Source organism: Mya arenaria, chromosome 14 (assembly GCF_026914265.1).
Source record: "Mya arenaria isolate MELC-2E11 chromosome 14, ASM2691426v1".
Classification (NCBI taxonomy): Eukaryota; Metazoa; Mollusca; class Bivalvia; order Myida; family Myidae; genus Mya; species Mya arenaria.
In genome coordinates, this window is record NC_069135.1 from 5,400,879 (window position 1) to 5,415,198 (window position 14,320).

The following is a 14,320-nucleotide window of genomic DNA, read 5'->3' on the forward strand; positions in this document are numbered from 1 at the left end:
ATTGGATTATATCATAAGTGAATATTTTGTTTCGATTTTGGTGTTTAGAGGTTTTCGATAAAGCAATATTTACGTTATTTTCACCGTAATTCGTGATTAATTTAATATTATTATCATTTTGCCCATAAATCAGAAATTTATATTAACTTTGACATTTGTCTTAGGTAAATGGTTAATTAAAAAGTGCCGTTGCTTACTGCATGTATTGCAAGGAATCGACACGTCACACTTCAAACTATGATGTGTTTTTTTGTTTTTCAGATCAAAAGCCAGAGCAAAACAGACTATCAACAAAAGACACAAACTAAACCATTATAACCAACATATTCTGAACAGAGTCATTGCCTTTGAACGCTTAGTGAAAACAAAGTAGTCGCCAGTAACAGAACGACTTAGCATATCGCACCGTATCACACGGTTTCTCGTTCTAATAATTGACAGAGTGGTAAATAACATCTGACAGTCAACATCACTTAGCCAACCAATTTTTTTAATCAAAATCTCAATATTTGAAATGAAGAATTGTTTTGTTTATATAGAATCAAGTCATTCAGAATGTGTATGCAATTATTTTCACGCCACGCGACCGAATCGTAATGCGAACGAAACGATTATCTCCACGGATTAAGAGCTGAAGCGACGTTCGAAGTAAGGCTATTGCTTCCAAGATCATCGACAACTTTTATTGAAAATGCCATTGTCCTGGACTTTCGTTTCGGCATTATAAGAACTGTTTTTACAGCTGCGCATGTACTATTGGTCTGAAGAGTTTCTCTTTGCACATTTCCCTTGCCATTGTAAACTCCCGTGTTGGTGAACTGCAGGAATTGTCTAACATCGTCTATATCGTAGCCAACAAAAAGCTCGTATGTTGAAGCTGTAAACAAATAATATTTAAAGCAAACACAAAATCAAAAGAAAACCAGGTGTGCCTATTGCATACTAGGTCATAAATATAATGATTAATGAACAGTTCGATTTTGTGTTCATCGCTTCAAACAATACAATCAGAGACAAACCATCCGTTTACTCAATTCCTATTATTGATGAACGTGACTGTCGAGTTGATCAATTCATTTGGCCATGACGTCACGTACTTGGATGAATGGAGCTCGATCGTTAAATTTAAGCCCTAATTAGTTCATGTAATACAAATAATTCCAACAAACGCTCACTTACGTATCTCTTTATTGCCAAGCATATGAATATATATATCCGTTGTCGTGTTGCGAGACACCTTAGCACAATAGTTCAGGTAAATTCGATAATAAGACAAAGAGAATAAGCAGACGTGGCATCAACATCTTCTTGTATACAATAAACTGTCCACGTACAAATTGAATGCAAGCTCTTAAGGTACTGCTATGAAAATATGATTTTGTATTGAACACCAGAATAATAGATGAGACACGTACATTTATTAAGGTCGACTTCGTCCTCAGGAGCGGTCCAAGTAAGGATAACTGATTTTCTGTATCTCAAGGACCTTACTGATCTAAGGTCTGTGATTCTGGACGACATAGAAAATCCCGGTGATATGGTGTTGTCGCCCTCCGGCAGAAATATAGAGTCTCCATGTATGTGTCTTTCAATAGGTCCTTTTATTGGTCTTTTTGTTATAATCTTCTTTATGGGCCCTGTTAATATTACATATGAATTATACACACACATCAACTATAAATCGGTTATTCGATTTACATCAACGATATAAAACACTTAGAAATATCATTATTGAGACTGACAGTTCTTTTTTGAAAACTTATTTCAAATATAAATATAGGCACCGAGATGCATTTAGTTTAAGAGAATTGCCTTACCATCAAAGGTATCTATGTTGTATGTTTGTTCTCGTTGGTAGACATTTGCACCATATCTCTTGATCTTAAATGTGAAATGGTACACACCACCCGTGATGAACTTTTTGAAATACCTGGAGTAAACACCGTCGTTTTTGTTTACATCTGCACCTACATAAGTATACAAAAATGATTAAAGGACGTTCCCTTACATGTTATAAACGATCATGATCGGGTTCAAAGAAATATGAGAGATAACCAGATATTGATCAATACATTTATTGTATGTGCATATCCAGATTTATTAAATCCAGCCAATATTCATTTATTTCTTTATAATATATTAAAGAACGGTCATTATATATCAATTAACAAAATATGTTAAAATACGAAATTGAAAGAGGTGCACTGAATTGCTTGCTTGCACAATATAACTTGCACTTTAAAATACCGTATTTTTCAAACGAACGTACCACCTCCATTATCAAACAATTGCAAAACAGTTCTTAAACTGTCTGGACCCTCTATTAAAACTGTGGCATTGAGCCCAAGAACAGGATGTACGCCTTGTGTCACGTCAAGAATGAGAAGCATAGCTCGAGGGCTTTCCTGAATAAGTTTTGACGACGGACGAACTGTGAGAGGATCCAGTGATTGATTTTCATTAGCAGAGGTAAGTGTGACATATACGCGTTGAGATAATTCCGAGGACTGGTAAATCTTGTATGTCCACTTACCGACCTGATAATTGCAAAATACAAAGCAGTAGTATCATGTTAATCATAGAATTGGAAACCTTACGTATATGCTATTTCTAATTTGGAACGTGAAAATTGTGTTTGCATGTAAAAATAAACTTATAACTTTAGCATATTCACAGCATTTCATATCTTATTTTGTACTTTACGGCACTCAAAAATATTTAGTTTTCTAAAGTTATTGTACTTAAACAACCTAACCTCTGTAAAACTGAAGTGAAATTTTATCGACTTGCTGTCAGTGTCCACTGTGCAAAAGTCTGACTTAATGTCGTATATTGCACCTGACGGTGACCGTAGGTCAACAAATGGCATATGAGTGTCGTAATAAAACATATAGGTCATGTGGTGTGCTAATGTTTCATCGATACCAACTGTCGAGTCCACTGGTTCTCTTCCTACCAGATTAAATTCTGACTGTGACACCTGAAATTCGAATGCATATATTATTGACACTAAAGGCGTTTAAGCGCAAGTCTGTTCAACGGCGAGTGTATAATTTTCATTTTTAAGGCATTCATAACAATTACTGCTAATTTAACTGTTTTACGATACAAAAATAAACGTTTAGACTTGAATGGTATAATGAACAAGCCCAGAATCCAAGGGTAGAACGATAAACTTGTTAAGAGGCACACTGACTGTTCAAGGCTTAAACACACACACTCGGGTCGCAGTATAATTTAGACAGATCAAATTCACACTAAAACAGTTGAGTTAACTGGGGTTTACACTCGTATATTTACACATCAACTTCCATTCCTTAAATAAACTGCCTTTCGGCAATTGCGTTCAACAATTGATGAACGCAACATCTTCGAATATGTTCGGATTGTAATTGGCTATTTCATTGCATTACAATATACATGAAAACTACATTTTTTAAAAGTGTTAATTTATTATATTCGGACTCCACACACATTGACCAACCCAATTGCGTTCATACCCCGATAATGACATCAACCCCGCAATTCATTCCTTAATTATGGGTACCTTACACTTCTTCAAACTTTTAAAAAAAAAAAATAGAAATTTAACCCATAAACATTGTTGGCAGCATCAACTTGAACACAATAAAGTAAAACAAATGTAAAGATTAACTTTATAAATAAACTTCAGGTATTCAACGACCAAAAACATATATCACCTGTAAATAATAGAAACAATTTCCCAGCCTCTCCAAGCATGAGATAAAAAGTGACCTAATTCGCTCAATATATATATGCAAAAAGCTACAGAAACATGCTCAGTAGCAAAAAGTTTAAAAACCCGGTTTAGTGGCAATGGGCAACGCCAAAGACATAGAACACAAATTCACAAACAAGAAACATAGAACAGCACACAACTCTTCAAACAGCACTGTGCATTAATACTATATATATATATATATATATATATATATATATATATATATATATATATATATATATATATATATATATATATATATATATAAATAATTAGTATGTTTATCAAGAATTGTTAGGTACCGCCTTGGAACGGTCAGTAAAATGTAAATTTACTGGGGGTTTAAACCAGTTTATGTGCACAAACCTCACCCTTATCCCAACAATTCTTAATAAAGATAAAACGCAAAAGATAAATCTTATCAAAGTATGCATTAACTTGAGGAAACTTATCAATAAAACAAATAATAATAAAAAACGAAAAGGTACCCCAAGTACTTCAATGATTAGAGATCCCAACTCTATCTGGAGAAGGAGGGAAACAATTCAGAGCACCTAATGCAAATACTTTTCAAAGATACGATGCAGTCATTGTTAGAAACCAAAAGCTTCACACACAGTCTGCCTTAAAAGGTTTAAAACTGTGGGATCATAGAGTTTCATAAAAAGCATCATTGTACTATAACTGGGAACAAATAAATAAAAACATTATTAAAAATAAAAGCGACTAGTATATGCTATTCTCTCCTTCCAAATGATTTGAAAACGTAAAATATTTGAAGAAATTAAGGTCACAGCCAAAACACTTGGAGTCAGTCAATACGTGTCCGCCAAAAACGGTTTTAAAGATAACATGAATTAGCAAATTCTTCATAAAAATCAAAGCACTGGAAGTTTAGTTATGAAAGTATTCTATATTCAACCCAATATTTTGTTTCAGGTATTCATCTTCAAATACAAGAAGGCAAGTGCTCTTCAAAATATTGCCTTTATATCCACGGTTGAAATAAAATCCAAGTAATTCATTAAGTCTATCTGCCCAACTGCCTGCTGGAAACATTTTAATTTTACGAATTTTCTTTAAAACATCACCATAAAAATCGGGATGAGCAATACTATCAGCAATGAGCGATTTAAGACTACTATTGTACTTTGATATGAGATTATAATGACCATTAACAAATTTAGAGAAAGTTTTCCTTAATTTAAAATATCGGAAACCCTGTTTTAGAAGTTTTTGCGTCATAAGTTTACTACGAGAGCTGATTTTTTTTACATCTGTACATATTCTAGCAAATCGTTTTAACTGTGCAATAAAAACACCATACGATGGTGAAATAGGAACATCACCATCCTAAGAAGGGTAATTAATTATTTTAAAATTAAAATCATCACGTTTATCATAAAGATTGATGCTCAATATATCTTCCTTTACTTCTAGTTGCAAATCTAAATAGGATGCTTTTAAAACGGATGTATTAGATTTATTAAGTTGCAATTGTGAAGGGTATATCGAATGAATGTTATCTGTAAACACAGGATTATCTAAACTTAGAATATCATCAATATATCTAAACGTGCTATTGAATTTATCAACAAGAGCTAGATCTCCAGACTTAAATAATTTTAACATATATTCACTTTCATAGCAGTATAAAAAGAGGTCTGCAAGTAAAGGTGTATAATTGGCTCCCATTGGAATTCCAATAGTTTGCTTATATAAACATTTACCAAATTTAGGAAAATAATTATTGAGTACAAAATTTAAAACTTCAATGACATCTGTGCATGTCCAATAGATATATTTATCTGAGCGATCATTAGTAAAAAAAAGCCTATTTAACATTAACTGCCATGTAAGTAGTTTTCTCCCTCGCAAAAGTTTTTTCGATAAGAGAAGTCAATTTGTTTGTAACTAAAGATTGTGGAATAGATGTATAGAGCGTTGAAAAGTCATAAGTATTAGGTACTGAGACTTATTACCGTCTATTTTCAAAATCATTAACTAAATCTTAAGAATTATTGATAGACCAAAAGAGATTAATTCCAGAATTCTCATAAACTTTACAGTATTTTTTCACATGAAACTTTATAGCAGTTAAGCATGATGTAAGTAAAATTGAAACTTGTTTAGTAGAGCAAGAAATAGAATTAACAATAAATCGTGATTTATACGGACTTTTATGCATCTTAGGCAACCAGTGTATTGTAGGAATGTTTTTATGATCATCATTCAAAAGAACTTGAAATTTAGCATTATAATCAATAATTATGATTTTTAATAACACTTTCTTCATCGAGTTGGCTAGAGTTGTAAGTTCTTTAAATTCATTTTAATATTGAATGAAGTCAAGTTTGCTAAAAGGTTGTATAAAGCGGGAAGAAACAGAACATATAGTAAGTACTTAAATATGTATATATATGCTGTCGCGTTTTATTCGAGCTAAAATGTAAATCGAAATTAAAACAAAGGCGTACAAAAGAGCTTCGAAGCAAGGCTGTTGCATCGATTGATTGTTTTACAACTTAATGTACGGCATTTAATATTAATATATAACTAACAAAGTGTACGTACAATAACATAATCGTTATAGAGCTCATTCTGCAACACAGCCTGTCTCATACGGTCTACGTGACGATGACCGTGTGTCTGACCGATATCGTAAACTGTATCTGAAATAGTGTTGTATTGTTACAGGGTCATTTATTATTTTTAATATTGAATGAAGTCAAAATATTAAACTTTGCTGATAAAAAAACTATACATGGAATAAGTATAAACATTCTAGAATATCTTCACAAATCTATGCTAAAATTAAATAGGGGAAAATGTAGTTTATTTAAATGAATCCAGGTCACAATCCAATATTTACACCTCAATTTCCATTCCTTAAATGAACTACCTTTCGGCAATTGCGTTCATCAATCGATGAACTCAACATCTTCGGATATGTTCGGATCGGAATTCATTGCATAAAAATATACATGAAAAATATTTATCTTGTTATTGTTTGTATTGTGTCAGAAAGTCCCGTAAAATATAAATGAACATTTTCGAAAGTGTTAATTTATTAAATTTTAAATGTATATTTGCCATAACTGTTTGAAATTTACGTTTAAAAGTGTTTTCAAGTGGTTGATCTTTTCCCGCGATATTGTGACGTCATTTGAAAAAAAATGCTTCCGGTTACAGTCGGGTCGTTCTATTTACAGAATGGGTAGGAAAAGGTTACTGAAAGGTTTTTTAAAATGAAATTAAGTACTTTTTTAACAATTATTGAATGAAATAATGAATTACTGGTGTAAATAAAGTAATGAATTGCGGGCTTGATGTCATTATCGGGGATATTAACGCAATTGGGCTGGTCAAAGTACGCGTAGAGTCCTTCGGACTCCACACACTTTGACCAGCCCAATTGCGTTCATACCCCGATAATGACATCAAGCCCGCAATTCATTCCTTAAATGTATCTAGATTATTAAACAATGAAGTATTGAATGCAATTGCAGATCTTTGGAAATAATGCAAGAAAACAACATTCTTATAAATTGCTTAAGTAGTTTTATCACTACACGTTAGAGGGAACGGAGCAATTAACGTACCTGTGCATAAATAGCATACATGTGTCCTTGTCCAAAGTCAATGCTGAATTTACAATTTCGAGAACACTTGCCTAGGGCATTTTGCTTACACTTTTTTATTCATTAAATGTGTTTACTGCCATGTTACTTTAACATATCCCGTAAATAGTTAGTTTGTATAAAACAAATAATAAAAACACACATTAGATCTCTTTATGCAAGATAGGAGGGCCTTTTTAACCTACTGCCCAATTTTATGACAAATGAAAAAACAGAAAATTTGAAGATTCTGAAACCAAACATTGGACTATGGTGTGTCCTATGACCCAATTACTGCTGATTTTCGTTGTTCGCATCTTGCTTTCTTCTCTTTCGGATTTTTGCTTAAAAATAAGCCTGTGGTTAATATTTGGCTTGAAATTCAGTTAAAGGTTACTTACCGTTAGGTTTTCCTTGGCCTGGTGCAAATATCAGGTGCTTTTCAACTGTTAATATATTTACGTCATCTCCCAAGGGAATCTTAACATCAAAACAATATATCAAAATCAGAGCTACATCTTAGTGTTTGTCTGAATTAGAAATAAATGATGAATGGCTTTTGATTATTAGAAACGCGTTGGAACCGTTTGAAATAAAAGACGAAGTTCTAATGAATACCTATTTCTCTAAACAATTTCATCATAGTATACCATTTTCTCATGGTGAATGACTTCCACCTCCTCAGCATTAAGTTCATGTTGCAGGCGTCTAATTGCAGTTATGAACCCAGACTTGACCTAAAACATCCCATCTATCCATTATTTAATTAACTTAAAGCATGTAGGAGTCTTTTTATTGATGTCTTTCTTCCATGGTGTTTTGTTCCTTAATAACGATTTCCATCAAATAATTAAAATTTGTATCTTAAGGCATTTTCTATAACACGCCGAGGAATTTAACATGTTTCGTAATGTGTGTTAACGTTGTTCTTTATTCATTTTGCCTCAAGCTTATGACTTTTGACGCGAATCATGAGCTTGCATTTTTGTTGCAAGACCTTTGTATAACATCATTAAAAATTATAATCTTATGTTTTATGTTTGTTTTACTTGAGTCTTGTATTGCTATAAAAAGCATTTATATCAACTGTAATTTATTTACATAAGACGGTGCAAAGGATCTCTCGCTCGATATATATGTTTTACATGTGGAATATCGGTAAAGGGCATCGATACCAGCAAAAATGGATATCTTGTATTTCTTCCATTCTTTATCGTTTAAGCATTTACCATATTTGAATAACGTCACTTACGCTCTCCTCAAGGAGTGGATTGAATCTGACCAGCGTCCTCTTCTTCCTCGATGAAGCGCGTACCACTTTAAACGTTGGTGTCAGCTGCGAGTCAGTAAGGCCTATTATGGGGTTATTCCCATCTGCAAAGTAAATTTATTAAGAAAGAAAATTATGGCCGCCATAAAATGTGAACTTATTTTGATAAACCATGTAATTTCCTCCAATGCTTTAACGTACTTAGCATTTACGAAATTCATAACCATAATCACACACATTTCTACAAATTAAACATTATTGTAACCTTTAAAATCTTGTGTGTTTGAGACAATATCCCAAGTGCTTCTGTGCTCACACAGACGATTGTGTTTGCTCGGTGCCTCATAGTTGTGCACTGTCATGAAGTCTGCCTTATTATCGTCGCAAAATGTTTCCAGCTGTAAAAAGGACAAACTGTTATATAAATTCGGAAAGAGGTATCCGTTCGGGGCACAGAATGCATGTGTGAGAAAAGAACAGTTTCCGTTTACTCAGCTGTTAATTGTTAGCAAATCTATGAGCAAAACAATCTGTAACTGCACTTTATGAGTGCAGCTCAAGACGGTCATGGACTTTTACATACACATTTAATTAAGCATATCTTATATAAAAACAGATGTCATGATACTTGTCAGGGGTTCATGTACGTAATGTTTTTGGCACCAAGTGCACCACGTTACATTTAAACATATTTAACGGCTCTTGAGATATGGCCAAGGTTTTAGTATTTGCACGCCGACAACGACACCAACGCATTGACAAACCCTCGATTTGATTTTTGAATACAGGTTGTTTGTTGTTGTTGTTTGTTTTTTTGTGTTTGTTTTTTTTTTTTGGGGGGGGGGGGGGGGCGTGAATCCGGAGATTGCCATGTCATTTGTTTCATGTAGCCAATTTGGAGTTGTTTCATTTTTTCGTAAATATCCATATTTTGTCTTCAGTCGTTAACCATGAGTAGAAAAAGGAAATGTATACTTTAAAATAACAATTCAATTAAATAAAGCTGACTTTATATCTACGAAAATATTTTTTTCGAAAAATGAAAACAAGGTTGTATTTGTCAAAGGGAGTAGAAAATTTTAGACCTTTCGCAATGATTAATTCGTGGAAAGAAAGGATGTTGATACTAATGCTGGGGGCGTTTACAGTGTTGCACGAATCATTCCCGTCGTGGTACAGTCTCGTTGCTTCCGAAGATATAGGTATTTGGTTGGCAGTTTAATCCCTTTTAAGTTTGGACACTGATGCATTGAACGTTATTTATGCGTCATAAATATACAAAATAAAACTAAATATTAATTAAAAACCTAGCATCCATACCGCTGTAATATACTGATGGTCCATTATAGATGCTTTTGCCCGTTGTCTGGTTGGGTATGGACTCCAGATACAATTCTTCTCGTACAAACCCGTTACTGGATCTATGCTGTTCGCTTTAAGACAATACGTGTCAATTACATATAGCACCTTTACTCTACCTTATGTAAAAATGCCTTTAAAAAGGAAACGTTTTAGATTAAATGATGGATGCCCGTAACTGACAGTGATATAAAGCATAAGTATAAATGTATATTAAAAGGTTATCAGCTAAAATTACGTTTACTCCATAATATTGACTTAGTTAAAATGCTTTATTAGACATTTAGTTATAGGATATAATAGATTGAAAATTTGTAAGCTAAACCTACGTGTTCCGAGTAAAAAATACTAACATATTCAGAGAAAATTAGTAGACTATTATAGTATTAAAACAGTAGCTTTTAATACCTGGATAACACGGTGTGGTAATGGCTGTGTCGTTTCGTTCAATAAGGCCTCGGAGTCCATAGATGCATTTAATTGCCTCAGGGTAGCCCGAGTTAAAGGATATGTAAAACACTTCCTCTCCCTCCTCCGAATACTCTTGGAAAACTCCCCACCGGAACTGGGCGAAAGCGTGCACAAAATACTTTGCTGCAATGATGAATTTAAGGGGCACAATATAGGTTGATGCCTTCAGTTTTGTATGCGTTATTATGTTAAATTCATTTGACTTTGATTTAATCAGAAAAGCATATGATTTGTGAACAGAACAAAGTTATATAAGCGATATTTTGGCGCTTTATTAAAAGTGGAGTTTGTGGTCACGTATTTTTAAATTGAAGACAACAACAATTACAAAGGCTTTTTAAAAAAAAAAATGATTGAAACTTCATTCTATCCTTAGTAGCTCTGTATTGCTGTTTTTAAGTCGGTAGTTGTTAACGTGTATTATGATGCAAACTTTCAACGCGTAATTATACGTCTATTTCGTATTTTTGTTTACTGGAGTATGCCATACTAGGTTTGTTTACAATCGTTAAAAGTTTAATGCAGACAAAAGATTTGGAGTAAATGTAGATAAATTTTAAACTACACAATGGTGTTAGTACTCCTAACGTCACATCCATCGTACAAAGCTCAATAATATTATATATGAAACAAGACTCGTTTGTTCCATGAAACTACTCTTTCTAAAACAACATAAAATGTAGAGTAGATGCACAGAGAAAAGAGAACTTATTACTTTGCTAGAAATAATCAGACTTTAAGTAAACATGACCATCTATCATAAATATTCAGTACTTAAATTTGGAGGGATGTTTCAATTATAGGACGTGAACTAATGGTTCAGAAATACTTAATTTTACTACTTTCTACAGTAAGCATTAAAACGACGTATACGATGCATAAATAGCTTAAAAGGAAAAACCAGGGTGTCTAATGTAAATTATTTTGCAGAAACTTAAGTGAGGAACATGTTGGATGCGGAACAAAATGGCGAATTGTTTGAATATTTTTGATGTGTTTGTAGGATATTTAGTAAGTTTTTGAAGGTTAAAATAGTATACAAGTGTATCCGGCATAACAAATTCACGGGACGTTCGTAGTGGGTAGCAAATTGCCTTTTGTTATAATTATTAACATGTAATACAGCTCGTGTCTTTATTACATTTATGTTAACGCACGCTTATTCTGATCCTGCAGCGAACAAAAACTGCATAAAATTTCCAAGACACACATAAACCGTGTATAGATATTAAACAAATGGCCATATTGTATCCGTATTAAGTGCGCAAGCCGTCGTTAAGTAAAAATGATAAATCTCAATAAAATTTAGCTGAAATAGGTCCAAGAATGGTATATTTTTACTCAAACACTGTTTCTAGAAACATTGATTAAAAACCGAGAGAAGCTGACACGTCTGGCCCACGGGTAGGCATTTTTATATGCCAAAATATTCAAACAATCCGCTGTTTTGTTCCGCAACCAACATGTCCCTCACTTAAGTTTCCGAAAAAATTAAATAACGTTCGACCCCCTTTCAAACTGTTCTGATGAAAACTGAAACATGCGTAAATGCAACATGCATTGTTAGAAAGTGATGTGTACTACCTGAATCATTTCTATACGGTTCGTAACTGGGATTGTCAAAGAACTCTTTCGTAAGCAGAACATGCACTCCTTGTTTTCCACACCCCTCGTAAGAACGTGCCTGTGGAAAACTTCTTTTGCCTCGTATTGGATCAGTAATTATGACGTCAGCTAACTGTATCGTCTCTGACGTAGCTTGTCCGTATGACGCATGCGATGACCACGTGTTGGGAAGTAAAATTGTTATTTCCTTGAAGTACGCCCTTTCTCTGGTGGCTTTGTAAATGTATTTTGAAGCTTTCGTCATTTCATTCTAATCCAAATAATGAAATTTATTGTTTTGTCAATTTTTAAATAGCATATAACAAGTTTGCATTTGTTCGACCATATCTTGAAAACCCGTATAAGTAACGACAAATTGGGAATAGAATCAACGCACGAATCGTATTGCGCTTTTTCGAATTAATGTTTCTGAGCGGATAGGCTAAGAGAATTATTGTGTCAAAATTATGAGCTTTCATTCCTTCTTCATCATGAATGAATGTGGGAGAGGATTGTCTAAGAGGATTCTTTTGTCGAAACTAGGGGCTTTAATTGTCAGTTTAGGCCAAGTTTATCTGATTGTGTAAGTAAAGCCTTTCTTTCTGCCACTCGCTAATTATTAAAAGCACGTCCTTGATCTTACGATATCTTGCAGTCCGTTGATTGATTAGAGGACGCCAATGTCTGTAATAGTGTGATAACACAAGCACTTGTCTTTAAAGATGCACACTTACAACCAAAAAGATTAACCATAATTAAAACAAATGTTTTAATAAACAAAAAGGATGAAAACATGTCGAAAACAATGATTCTTATGAATGAATGCTAAATTTAATTTGAAAGAAAGGTGCATAAAACATGGTATTTCTACGAAAGTAGATCACAGTAAATATTTTAGCACTCACCAATCATTTAATATGTTTGTGTTTTCATAAATGCATTATTTAGTAAGTAGTTAAAGGTTTATTATGTCAAAATGTGTGTTTGTTATACATATGCATGTATTGAGTTTGAATAAGAGTGTCAATTTGAGCATAATGTTCAAGTTGTTGATAAACGGTGTTGGGTTGGGCTATAAGAAACATAAATCGGCCATTTACATAATACATTTTGCACTTAATTTTCACGTATATTTGTACTAACGAGAACTCCATGCATCAAATCAAATGTTACTCTGATATAGGAATCCCGGCGATGTTAAACCTTTATTAGAACTGATTATGCAGTGAAACCCCGGTAGCTCGAATTCCTCATTGGCTCGAACTAGATGTGAATCTTCTTTACACTGAAGGTAAACATTTCCGCTTGGTTAAAATTTTACGAGACTCGATGTATTTTCGCCGGTCTTTTGGAGTTCGAGCCAACCGGATTTGACTGTATGTTGTTCATGTATGTTTTAACTTTAAAATTTAAATCAGAAGGTTTCCGCAATAGTTTACCTTTATTTTATCAATGAGAGAACCATCCTCCGCAATGCTGTCATGTACGGCAACTACGACATTTTTAAACTGGTTGTTTTCAAACACAATGGTTGATGGTCTACTAACAGATATGCTGTATCCGAAACATAAAACCACTAAAAGTAATATGTACATATTCATATCTTTATCACATCGATACGTTCTACAAAATTTCTTATTTTTATTTAGACTTAAATTTTCCGTGAGGAGCTTGTATTCCGACTCAGCTCTGAAACGCATTTAGTGAATGACGATTAAAATAAAGGGACTGTGCCATTGCGTCAAGGCCTGTGTTTACAAATATGCATATGGGTCGTTCAAATGTGATATAGTGATAAGATACCGGACTGGACAGGTTTACGCTTACTCCTTACCTGAATAACATCGGTAGGTCAGATGTCATGGCATTTGTACTGATTGAAACATGAAAGCTTTCCTTTAAACCAGCATGGTTATTGTTGTGTGTGTGTGTGTGTGTGTGTGTGTGTGTGTGTGTGTGTGTGCGCGCGTGTGTGCGTGCGTGCGTGTGTGCGTTGGTGCGTGTGTGTGTATGTGTGTGTTTTCTTCATTTTTCAAGTCCAGAATTAGCATGCGATATAGTACCAATTGTATCTAAATTAATTTTCGGCTACTGATACGCAACTGAAACTGCCAATTCACATACCATCGCTTCAAGACATATATCTATACATGTTTACTTCTACAAAGTGAGTCCGTAAAAATCGAAATTTGAAATAAGATAAATGGTAACCTAATGCTTACATCACAATTATCATCATAATATATAGTGGGA

At 33.6% G+C, this 14,320-nt stretch overlaps 1 protein-coding gene across 1 annotated transcript; it reads right to left on the reverse strand.

Annotated features, from left to right (window-relative positions):
- Window positions 1-611: 611 nt before the first annotated feature.
- Window positions 612-13,668, reverse strand: LOC128217478 (calcium-activated chloride channel regulator 1-like). The gene is made up of 14 exons (XM_052924633.1): window positions 13,507-13,668; window positions 12,047-12,338; window positions 10,400-10,585; window positions 9,953-10,065; window positions 8,898-9,030; window positions 8,615-8,736; window positions 8,013-8,099; window positions 7,764-7,842; window positions 6,317-6,414; window positions 2,756-2,980; window positions 2,270-2,537; window positions 1,818-1,967; window positions 1,416-1,637; window positions 612-877 (listed from the first exon to the last, which is right to left on the reverse strand). Exons 1-14 carry the CDS (start codon window positions 13,666-13,668, stop codon window positions 612-614), a joined length of 2,403 nt encoding a protein of 800 aa, XP_052780593.1.
- Between the last annotated feature and the right edge of the window lie 652 nt (window positions 13,669-14,320).

Bases quoted from the DNA above. Each gene is read 5' to 3' on its own strand.
- LOC128217478 (XM_052924633.1), bottom strand. From the start codon at position 13,668: ATGAATATGTACATATTACTTTTAGTGGTTTTATGTTTCGGATACAGC. The intron at 8,100-8,614 runs GTAAGTGACGTT...GGGATGTTTTAG, and splicing joins ATCCACTCCTTGAGGAGAGC to GTCAAGTCTGGGTTCATAAC. The intron at 1,638-1,817 runs GTAAGGCAATTC...TAATATTAACAG, and splicing joins CAACATAGATACCTTTGATG to GGCCCATAAAGAAGATTATA.